The sequence below is a fragment of the Glycine max genome, chromosome 1 (genome assembly GCF_000004515.6).
Source record: "Glycine max cultivar Williams 82 chromosome 1, Glycine_max_v4.0, whole genome shotgun sequence".
Lineage (NCBI taxonomy): Eukaryota > Viridiplantae > Streptophyta > Magnoliopsida > Fabales > Fabaceae > Glycine > Glycine max.
The window spans coordinates 55,865,363-55,877,652 of NC_016088.4; the positions used below are offsets into that span (position 1 = coordinate 55,865,363).

The 12,290-nt window shown below is 32.3% G+C and overlaps 2 protein-coding genes across 4 annotated transcripts; both read right to left on the reverse strand.

Moving 5' to 3' along the window:
* Positions 1-4,270: 4,270 nt before the first annotated feature.
* On the reverse strand, positions 4,271-6,389 carry HSF-03 (heat stress transcription factor 3). 3 transcript variants are annotated; one of them, NM_001289373.1, is made up of 3 exons: positions 6,150-6,389; positions 5,655-5,985; positions 4,271-5,566 (listed from the first exon to the last, which is right to left on the reverse strand). In NM_001289373.1, the coding sequence occupies exons 2-3, from the start codon at positions 5,901-5,903 to the stop codon at positions 4,748-4,750; spliced, it is 1,068 nt and encodes a 355-aa protein (NP_001276302.1). In that variant the 5' UTR covers positions 5,904-5,985; positions 6,150-6,389; the 3' UTR covers positions 4,271-4,747. The 3 variants fall into 3 exon arrangements, with proteins under 3 accessions (NP_001276302.1, XP_040872487.1, XP_006573765.1); XM_041016553.1 differs by having other exon boundaries at positions 4,355-5,566; positions 5,655-5,923; positions 6,150-6,340; XM_006573702.4 differs by having other exon boundaries at positions 4,355-5,566; positions 5,655-5,988; positions 6,150-6,340.
* A 2,229-nt stretch (positions 6,390-8,618) lies between these two features.
* Positions 8,619-12,290, reverse strand: LOC100814774 (transcription factor MYB3R-5). Its single transcript, XM_003516645.5, has 8 exons — positions 12,079-12,290; positions 11,840-11,995; positions 11,607-11,646; positions 11,415-11,472; positions 10,963-11,057; positions 10,754-10,857; positions 10,282-10,410; positions 8,619-9,659 (listed from the first exon to the last, which is right to left on the reverse strand). The coding sequence occupies exons 2-8, from the start codon at positions 11,971-11,973 to the stop codon at positions 8,915-8,917; spliced, it is 1,305 nt and encodes a 434-aa protein (XP_003516693.1). The 5' UTR covers positions 11,974-11,995; positions 12,079-12,290; the 3' UTR covers positions 8,619-8,914.

Sequence of the window (12,290 nt, forward strand, 5' to 3'; positions counted from 1 at the left end):
AAAATGCATAGTCATTAAACACAAATGTTATTGGCTAACATGTTCTCACTCGTGAATTATGATGATGCAAGCGATTCGTCACCAACACGTAAGAGTATTTAAAAAAAAATATGATTGTCTCAGATGTTAGTTTAAAGACAAGCTATTGTCGATTCATAATTTGATATAGACATCTAAATGTTACTCCAGGAGAATAAAAAAATAGCATGACAAATTAAAGAAAAGGCAAATTACGAAACTTAAATCCAAGTACTTACACTCACTGTATTTTATCGTTTTATCAACTGAGCGAAGAAACGCGATTTGTTAGTCCATTTTTGTATTCTTGTTGGAGTTCTGCCCCATTTTAATTAAAAATTTAGGTGTTTCCTTCAACTAAATGAATGTTTAGATTTATGTTGAATTATTCAAAACTAATAATTTACTAATTACTATATTTTAATGCCTTAAAGAACTTTTTAGTTCTTATAATGCCGATATTTTTTTATCTCGGTTCTTTACAAAAAATATTTTAGTCTTTATATTTTTTCTTTTTCATTTTAGTCCATTTTTCTATTAAATATGACATGATGAAAACATAGTGAAAAATAAATAGTGTTTTCTAAAATAGTAAAACTAAAATAAAAATCTTACGATATAAAATAAACTTGAAAATTTTTAGGATAAAATATATTTTTTCCTTATAAAATAGGAAAAAATTGAATTTTGCCCCCATAAAATTTATCATTTATTTTTTATTCGTCTAACACTACAATATATCAAGATTGATCTCAAGTTATATTTAAACCTATATAAAGATTCCTCATCATAAATTACACGAGATATGTTAAAGTATAATTAAATTTATTATAGATCAAAATTGACACATTATAATTTTAGAAAGACAAAAAATAAACATAAATTTTTACATGGAATTTTTTTATTTATTTTATAAGGATGAAAAATATATTTTATTAAAAAATTTATCATTCTATAGTAATTGAAATAAAAATATAAAAAATTAAAATAAATAAATAAAATTTATAGGACTGAAATGGAAATAAAAATTTAAAAATATCTAAATGAAATCAAGTCTCTTTTTTCATGAAATGTTTTATCTCTTATAACTTCTTAAAAACAGATTTCTTAAATTTAACCGAACGCAAGTATTTTCAATTTAAAGAAAGAAAAATAAAAATCTCTGTCTGGAATAAAATGTAGAAATAAAAAGCATATATTATTAAAATACTTACGATAGAATTTATATAAAGTGAAAAAATAAATACAACTTTAGCCGCACAAGTGCAGAAGAATCTTAGATAATTTGAAGAAGGCCTGACGGATAGATATGGGGAATTAAGCCATACCTTCCCACTGGATTTAAGCCAAGTTGCCAGATAGGATTCACAATTCCAAATCGCAGTGACGGGTATCCCAAAGACAGGCTGACACGTGTCGGGATCCGCTGATCTGTGCAACCGGATGGAAAGGTTGACGATGAAGTGGGTCCTGGAACCGTCTTTCGCCCGTAGCCGGTAACTGAGGTAGCTTACGGAATGATGGGGTATGGGCAATGTCAGAGTGTAGCTTAGCTGGGATCCACTGGGACGCGGAACACGTGCTCCCCTGTTCTGACTTATGAGTCCATGAGACTTGTTTAGTCAAAATGCCTCACTCTCATGGGATTTTACATTATAAAAACATTATTGTTGCTATCACTTCAAAATACACGAATTTTCCATGCACTGCAGTTTTCCTTGAAAATTCATGTTGAATTGATTGTTACTGATATAATCAATCTTAGTTACTTAATGGCAGAACTTGACTTAAAGTTTTCAGAGGGAAAATTTTAGTCCAAATTCTTATAATTAAAGGGTCTATACCATTATAAGAGGAATTGGTCCATTCTAGCTTTAAAAAATACACACTTCCCGTCCCTCCGTATTTACCATTTTGGGAGCAATTCGTTAATTAAAATTTATACAAATTCTTAAATGGTACAGAGCATTTTCGTTTCTGTTGAGTTTGAAATAGGCAAGCAGGTACAAAAAGGAACCTTAAAGGGTCAAAAAGCAACCAATACCTACACAAGTCGAACCTCAATCAAGAGGAGAGGGGTTGAAGATGGGAGACTGATAATGATGACAATTATAATCACGTTTTTGCCCCCATACATTATTAAATGCAAACTTAATAGTACTGATAATTGTAACAGGTGACCAAATACTCGACAACATCATAACATCATAATACTACTTCTTATCTTATATACAATCAATAATTATAAGTTATCAAATTTATTTAGAGTTAAATATTTTTTATATTTTTAATTTATTATTAACTCTATTTATTACCAGAGTTAAATAAAGACTCTGATACTAAAGAAGTATCAAGTCGACTGATATAAAGAGTTAAAAATAAAATAAGTAAAAATAAGCAAATAAAATAGAGTTAACAATTAAAATAAAGTAACAGTAAATATAATATAAATCAGGAAAAATATTAAATGAGATCATTACTTGTAACATTTAAATTTAAATATATTTTTAGAATAAAATTTAAATTTATAATAATATTAGATGTACTCATCACTTTTCTTGATCTTAATAATTTATAATATCTTACTTATATATAAGAGACCAAAAGGATTACTAAGTTGATTCAACGTGCCACAAAGATACATATCAGAGACAGAGAAACAGGATAAAATAAGTTTAAATAAAATCAACTGCATTAATATTCCCTTTGTATTGCGATAGTGTCATATCAATTTACTAACAGTATAATATATAGTATGTCATTAGTCATTAGACCATTAATACATGGTTAAACTAACACACTTTTAACACTGATACTGATTTTATAAATGACATAAACCTACTCTTTGCTAATAAGAAAATGTTAAATTTCTCGTAGTAATAAAAAAAATTGAAAATAAAATGTCAGTTTTTTTGCATTTTTAAAAATATTCAAGCATTTATCGACAATAACAATACCATGAAATTTTTTGCATGTTTTTTACTGCAGTATTGAAACTTTTGTTGCTATTTTGTCTTAAATTATTTTTCATCTAAAAGAAATAAAAAAAAATGTACATTATTTTGTTACCGTACATGGCTCTTCATTGTGTAATATGAATCTCATATTATTGTAGTAAGATGAATTAAACTGAATAGACGATGACATTGACATCTAGCAGGACGGACATTTGTAAGTTTTTTTTCAACCCCAAACCTAGGACATTTGTTTCCAACACTTTTATTATTACATTCTGCACCTTTCATTACATCTAAGAAAGTCCATTTTGAGATGCAAATTCATCACGAGTAGGATGCAAAAAAATCCATCATGGGCCCAATGATCATGTGAAGTTTTTCGATTGAAAACTGAGATACAGGTCCAGAAAGGTACAGTCAAATTAATAAGTAAAAACCGAAGCCTATCAATTGAAATTTGATTGACCAATTTGCACAAATGGATTTTATCTTAGCGAGAAATTCACATTTATTAAGTATGCAGTAAACAATTTAATATTTGAATTTTTCTGATCCAAAAAAATGAAAGTTACCTTTTGATAGGTAACTCTTAAATTTGTAAAACATTGAATGAAGAATAAAAATAAAAATACTATATTATATTTAACTAAATATGAATTAACAAAGATTTTTGTTAAATAAGTAACAAAGTTTGAGCTATTAGTTTTCTAATCAATTGTTATAATTATATTTTTATCTTATTCATTACTTAAAGAGGATGTTTGATAAAAGAAATTTTTTATTTTCCAAAAATTACAGGTTAAAAAATTTAATTTTTCATATTTGATATACATTCAAAAAATAACATTTTTGAAAAACTATGTTTTCTAGAAATGTTTTTTGATTAACTTTTCATGAAAAATTTCTCAAGAGAGAAAGTGAAAATTTTACTTTTTTTAATTTAATTTTTGTTACTATAATAAAAATATTATTATTATTTTTGAAATTATATAGTATATAAAATAATTATTGAAAATACGTGTAACTTTTTAATTTCTAAACAAACATTTAAAAATTTCCAATGATTACTTAAGCAAATTTTATTCTTAAAAAAATGATTTTCAAAATTCATCATGATTTCCCGGAATGACAAATTTCCCTCCTACAAAACATCCCCGGAAGAAATTAAATTCCATGAAAACTAGACATTTGAATCTTATACGTAACATGTTTATATTGGTTATTTTATACTCTATTAAACAATTCGGACGAAAACACACTATAAAATAATATTAGAAAGACTATAGAGTTTCATCTCATTAAAAAGAAACATGGTACGATTATGAATCTTAGGAACAACTCGGTTCAAAGGATGGAAACATTAGAATACACGAATCAAATTCGAAAAATGTAATGATGTCAGACACGTTTATCTACATATTTTGCTGTAACCCACAAATGTTCCTTAAAAAGGAAAACGAGAAGTGAATCTTTTAGGGGTTGCTTCAGTTACTCCATTTTGACATGTTCTTTAACCCCAGCTTATCAAGAATACATAAATCCTTATATTACAAATTTTGGCGCTCAAGCAAAGCTTTGACTTTGACACTTTTCATCCCATCCGCGAGTTACATACAAGGATGGTCATCCGCCCTTTCCATCTAGCGTAATGTTACATTACATACATGGCCCAATCAATGGCAGCGTCGCAGCGCTAATAGTACAGCGTGTCCCCACCCAAGTCACGTGCCTTCTGTCATTTTCACCAAATTAGAAGAAGGAGGAGCATCATTTCATTTACCTAGCTCCAACCAACGAGGATCATGATCCTGATCATCCGAGTCATCGCCATCAAGCGGTTCAGATTTCACATCTGAACCGTGATCTGGTTCTTGCGACGATTGTGTTTGCGTTTGTGCTTGTGCTCGCGTTTGCATTTGATTCTGATCTTCTCCCTCCGCTTCGCCCTCGCACTCTGTCCTACATCGTTTCAGTCCAATCGAAACCCCAAACAGCTTCGGAACCTCTGCTTCCCCCGCGTTCGCCGTCGCGCACGGCGCGGCACCACCTACATGCCCGGCCTCATCAGCCGATGAAACATGTTTCGCAGGCAAAAGCTCCAGCGCCGCCTTCCCTTCCGGCACCGGCACGGTCCTCGCAGCGCTAGTGGAGGATTCTAACTGCTGGCGGCTAAAACCAGAAGCATAATTGGTCATCAAAGCGAGTATGTTATTACACAAACCCTTCAATTGACTCAACTCGTTACTCAGTTGCATGTTCTCTTTCCTAAGCCTTTCATTCTCGTCTAGCAGCTCGGGCGCAGTGGTGCAACTTGTGGTACGGTGCACTGTATTATTATTATTCCCAGCAATCGGAGATGAGTTCGAGGATAGTACCTGTTCGTCGCCGGAAGTCGTCGGAGACACCGTTCTCACCGCCGGTGCCGCCACAGCCACCGTCACCGTATTAGCTGTGACTGCTGTCGGTGCCGCGGCTGCAGGCGGAACCGGCAGTAATTTCCGGCGCTGTATGTCGCGAAGAAGAGCTCTCTCGCCTCGCCGGAAACAGTCGTTGGCGAATTCCCAACGGTCAGGGACAACCTTCCGGAAACCCTGCACACATACAAACACCGGATATTCTCATCTGAGAGAATATTAAAAAAATAAACAAAAATAAAAGGAGCTCGCGCGCGGTGGTTACATAGGTGTTAAGCTGACGGACGAAACTGGAATAGTTGTTGTGTTTGAAGTACTTAGGAAGCAAATCCCTAGCGAATTCCGCGGGTCGCCAAACGATGAAGCTGGTGCCATCTTCGTTCCAGGAAATTAGGTCATCCGCGGAGGGATCATCGACGAGCTGGTACGTCTTGGTCAGAAAAGGCGTCGGAATGGATCTCTGCAACTCCGTCGGCGCTGATTCACCGGTTTGCTCCGCCGGTAATGGCTTCATGATGAAGCTCTCTACCAGATCTGAAACTGAAACCTAGCTACCTAACCGCTTTTCTAAGCTTCAAAGTTTCATTCATAACAGCCTTCTAAACAAAACTCAAACAGTTTCAATTTGGTTTGTTTCGAAAATGATAACAGAAAGGCTAGAACCTACCTATCTATCCTGGTTCCTCTTAATATTATCAAATCCAAAAGGAAAATAATATAAATAAGTGAAGAAGAATAACTTGTGATATTATTTGGTTACCTTGATCGATCTGATAAGGTTACTGAGAGGGCAGAAAGAGGGTCGGAACCGGAAAAATGAGCGGTAGGTTGTAGTTGTTTCTAGAAGTTTCGGAGAGGAGAGGATAGGAAAGGAAAAAGGGGGGCGTCCGTGGGTTCGAGAATGAAAGGGAAAATAGAAAAAGAGGTGGGTGGGGCCCACGGAGAAAGTAGAACTAAGAAGGCGCTAGAAGTATGGGAGTGTGATCCGAACCGTTGGTTTATTAATTGTTGGCAATCCACTACTACTACTTTCCAGAACCTTCCTAGCCCTTCATTCTTTTCTCATTGTTTTTTTCTTCTGCTATTTTTAATTTTGTCCAACGTTATCGTGCCTTATCCGATTAACACGTGTGCCAATGTTTATGACGACAGTGGCCCATGTCACGCTCTCCCATCCCCACCTGCATTCTGTTTTCTCTCTACGTTTCAAACGTATACACATTTTCTTTTTTCTTTTTAGTGTACTGCACATCATGATAACTATTATAAAGGTATGAAAACCCCCCAAAATCAAATAGTTTTTATTCATTTCTCAGTTTTATTAATAATTATTTTTTATTAAAGAATTTTACCGATTATTTTTAATAGAATTTTTTTAATTATATTTTTTTATCTATAAAACTTAAAATTCATATCTTGTTTAAAAAATCAAATTAAATACCATTCAAATTAATAACTTATTCCTAAATCAAATAGTTTAATGAATATTAGCTGGTGAATTCTGTAAAAAAAATATTGTTGTTGGATTTTTAAATATATCTCTTGTAGTTCAAAAATAAATGGTAAGTTATCCTTTTTTATGCCATGGGAAATAATTAATTCCTATTTTGAGTAAAATTAAAATTAAAGATGATTGTCAACAAATAAAAAAGTGAAAAGAATATTAACTACACATGTAGTTTCCTATGCGTGAAAAAATAATTTTGATAAGTTCTTGTCTGGTCTTCAAATAAATCAAATATTTATGTAATACTTACAATAAACCGCGAACAATAACATATCATCTGAAAAAACCGTGAACAATACACATAGCAGGATTCACAATATTTTTTTTATATATTTTTAGCACAACAGATAAGGAGATATCGTAATCATAACGCAAAAATTGCCAAATAAGAAAAAAAATCACGAAAAGGATTTGAAAAAAAAATGCCCAACACTGATGTAGGTGGCCAATAGTATCTGTGTTAGTATATCCCTGTTCAAGTTTATTGCATAATTAATAATGGTTGTGTATACATTCTTGTTAGATTTTTTTTTTTTAAAAAAAAAACTTTTTTAAGTTTTCTGCAACTTAAGAAAGAAAGAGATGAAAAATAAATAATTGATTTGATTGGTGATATAGTGTGATAGAAGAGAGATAAAAAAACAAAGAGAATTGTTGATTGATGAGTGTTTAGAATTTTTTATTGTCAAAATATAATTACTCTTCTTATTATCAACCTTGTGATTCTTTTTATTAATTAGTTGGTTAAATTGGTTTTTTATCTTAATTTATTATTTAAGTTTGATTTAATCTTCTAATTTTATTCAAGTTTAATTTGATTTTCTAATTTTTTTTAAATTAATTCAATTTTATCCTACTATCTAAATTAAACCGAGGGTGTTAAGAAATATTTATTTTGTGGTCGTTCAAAATGTAATTTCTTAATAGTATTGCTAATTGTAAATTTGAAATACACGATTTCCATAAATAATTTAATATATAATTTATTTCAATTAGTTATATGTTTTCAAATTGAATTCAACGATAAAATGTCAACTATCTAAATTGATTTTGGTAATATTATTGTAAAAACTTAAAATTTTGGTATCTGAAAAAAGTTGTAATTTTAGACTTAGGTGAATATAATTTTTTTTCTCTATTTAAGATGGTGCACAATCACTTGCTAATTAAATTTGTGTTAAAAGATCGTTGGAATTGTGATTGACACCTTGGTTTAGCATATATGAACATTTAATTTGCACATTCTTTCAATCAAATAAATTCAATGTAAACAAATTTGGACGAAGAAGAGTTGGAATTAATATACTATTTAAAAATTATTTTTTATGCCCAATTTTATTTTTGAAATTTTAAACTTTCAAAAATTGCTATACTTTCTTGAAATTAGGAATAAATGGAGTTAAATTATAAATTTTGATATTTTTTTGCTCGGTTAATTTCGATATTATTATTAAACTTCAAGTTAATTCTTGATTAGTATATAAATGATTTTTTTATAAAATACTTGTTACCCAACACCTACTTTATAATTATAAAAATAAAGAAAGTGGAAGGAAATAAGATTAATTATTCAAAAAATAAATAAAAATAATGGAGAAGTCCATGGTATTGGTTATGTCATTCAAAAACCATAAGATGAGATTTTTTATACACATGATTGTATGAATTGTGATTTAGATTTACTGAGAATTTAAATCATTGGAAACGTGAAAGACAACATTGTAGTGTTACAATAAAAAATATATTATTAAGAATAAAGAAGTTCAATTCGAGTTTGAATAAAGTTGAGCTAGTGTAAAAACTGTATTAAACAATTCTGCTATGTCAAAGGAGCATTACAATTGACTAGCATATCATGTCTGTCATTTTATGCATCCTTCCATAGATCTAGCTATGGCTGAGTATTTGGTCTACGAAGGAATGGAATAAACCCCCTGTTCAGTTTTAAATTATCTAAGCCAATAACACATTCTGCTTCAGGAGAATTTACGATCATTCTCGAAGGTGCTTGGTCACGGTCACAACAGCTTGCCTTTCTTGGGTGTCCTTTTCCTTATAATAGAAGGAACATTCTCATAGGTCATTGCTAAGTTTCTTAGCAAAGTTTCTGGGTTGATGTCGCCTGTGTCATTCTTGAGTATAGACGTTGGGGGAGTACAACCGTTATTGTATGCACATGCCAATGCCATGTGTGTTTTTGGACTTAGACATTCACTGAATTCATCTACACTATGTGGCATAGTGTTGTTTGAGTTGTAATTGCCTCCATTTCCAGCTTGACCTTTCTTCTCACGGTTGGCAGATTTTGAGTAGCTCAAATTCAAAAGGGGACTGTCAGATTCATCACCCACTTTAAGCTCTGTATCTGAAAAATAAACCTTTTGCCGTTTCAGTGACTCATAGGCCTCATCTGTAACAGTACTGGAAAGAGGTAAACAATCCAGAGAATTATCCAAAAACTGTCTTGAGGCCCTAGGAGTAGGAGTCCCCCTGGATGAAGCAGAGCAAGATTCCTCTCCTGAATCATTTTGAAGAATCAATTTTGTTAGAATGTTATCAACACTGCGATTCAACCAGTGACTCTGCTTGGGAGAAACCATTCCATTGAAACTTTGACCCTCCACTTTAGCCACAACATGTTCAGGCCTTATTCCAGAAGCACAGAAACCGGAAGAGGCAACTTTTATGTCACACCCTAAGGGTGATGCATCCAATTTCTTCTTCATTGAGCAGTTCCAATGATTTTTTATAGCATTGTCAGTCCTGGCTCCCCCAAAAGATACAAATAATTATCATGGGTCATTAGATATAGAAAGATTTGTAGCACTTAAACCAGAAATGCATGTACATTTATCAATGTCTTCAATATGATTGTTCTACTTTTGCTAGCCTACATTGTTTCTCAAAGGAGAGGCGAACTAACATGGACAAGTACGGTCATGTCACAATCACAAGAGAGAAGATGCATAAACATTGAATATACTTCTAATTTCTATTTTAGACCTTGAAATTAAATGTGCAGGTTACTTTAGTCCATGTCATTAGCAGAAAATAGTATTTGAAGAGTCAGAAAACAAAGTGAAGATTTTATGAAGTGAACATTTTAGTCCTTAATGTCAGTGGGAAATCTCGTGAAAAAGAAGTGAGGTGAATGATATTTCGTAAAGTTGGAATTAAATATTTATGACATCACAAAACCAAAGCATGTTGAAAAAGATTCAAGTTCAACATTATTGAATAGTATAATTGGCTCAAAATAAACAGATTTTTTTTTTTGAAAAATTATAACCAAAATCAAATCATATTAACATGATTAAAATCATATTTTATACATACGTATTGATGAATGTTTTGAAGCCTGCATATTAACATTCAAACAAAGTACCTTCCGGGAAGAATCCTTGCAATTTCTGCCCACTTACTGCCGTATATTTGGTAATAGTAAGCAAGTATTAGTTCCTCCTCCTCTGTCCATGCATCCTTCTTTACGGTTGGATCAAGATGATTGTGCCACCTGAAATGATAACTAATTAACTACTAGTTCATCTAACGTATTTTATAGAAAAAGAAACCATTATATGCCGAATATAAAACCTGAGGTTATCTAACATATGCATAAAAGATAATCAATTTGATTCAAATATGTTCTTGATGAGTCAGTAACATGTGCAGAGTTAGAGGCCAAGCATGAAACTCTAACAGAAAAGGCTACAGAAAATGGTTCTTGATTAGTACATCGTACACAAAAGTTGCCATTGGATCACAGAAAAAAGTAATACATCAAATAAGACAAAGATAAATTCACAATATACACAAAAATGGCCACTCTAAAATCCAAAAGGTCTATTGTTGCCTACCTCTCTCGGCATTGCTTTCCAATACGACCTGGCAAGTATTTTGCAATAAAAAACCATCTCTTGATACCATACTTTCTGACCAGTTCAATGAGGCGATCATCTTCCTAAATAGTTTAACGGAGAAGCAGACCACAATCACAATCAACATCAGTCAATGAACACAAATTAGAACATTGAAAAATTATGACAATAGAATATTAGAAGATCACCTTCTTTGTCCATGAACCCTTTACAAGATCAGGATTTAAAACCTTTTGCCAGCGATGCAAACATTGGACGTCAGTTCGCCCAGGGAGGTATGCAGCTGCAAAGGACCAATTTGGCAACCAGGTTAGCTTGAGTTAGCAATGAGCCAAAAAGTATATATTTGAATGAACGAATTCAAAAATGACAGATAGTGTCATTGATAGTATTCCATTAACATTTTTTATCTATATTTTTATCTAGCATCTCTTCAAATTGCGGAGCAGTGGTGAAAAACATAGGAGCAGTAAAAAAAACGTAGACACAAGCCACTAGTTGGTGAGTTGTGTGAGGTTCTCAACTGGTTGGTATAGCCTTTAAGATAAATTCATTTGATACTTAAACACTAGCAACATGTTGATGAACAAAATAAATATAAAATAATAGTTCAAACTTATACTGATACTGCCACATCAACCTATTTTCTTCCAGTTCCTTCCATTGTGCTTCTTGACCTTCTCACTCAAAAGTTTGTCCTGTTTGTCAGAGCCACGTGATTGCAAAGTTAGGGAGCATTAACACGGCGAATTGTAAGCTAAAAAAAGAATACTCGGAAAAGTAACTAAAAAAATGTGCGAGAAGGAAAATTGCAAATTCCATTTTAACAGACCTCTTCTTCTGTCCAGCGTCTAGCTCGTGCTTTTGTTGTCCTATTAAAATTTGTGCAAAATTAGTGAAGCAATAGAATAAATTTTGCAAGGCATAGGCTATAATTTATATAGGCTTTGTGGGAAGATGATCTTCCCATGAATCATGAGATTTGAAATTTTGAATAGTGTTACATTAAGAATTAGTAATAGATAGCATATGCTGAGTTCGAAATGATTAGACAGAGTGTCTTACCCTGCAATTGGGGTTGATTCCTGAAGAAAGGTATCGGTGTTGCAATTGGGAGAAGAAGAAAAACATAAATTGAGTCCATCTGGAAGCCGTGAATCAAAATTGAAATCGTTGAGCTCCTTTTTAACCTCCAACATGACTGTTCTTCTAAATCAAATCCTACAAAGCATAGATATGAACATTGAACAATGAGCACAGATAATAATAATATAGCGACAAACACGATGATAATGGGGAAAGACCTTGATTTGGCTATTTGCAGATATGTTATGGAAAGGAAAAGAGAAAATGTAATGTGAATAACAAAAGAGTATGTGATATCTCGAAAGGAGTGTGGAGACTAGCATGGAATTAGAAACGACTGGCTTGGGCGGTTTTTAAGTAACGACTTCTATAGTGTTAGTGTGCAGCAGAAGCAGCTTCAGCTTGTGTCGGAAGCTAAACAAATGGAGAG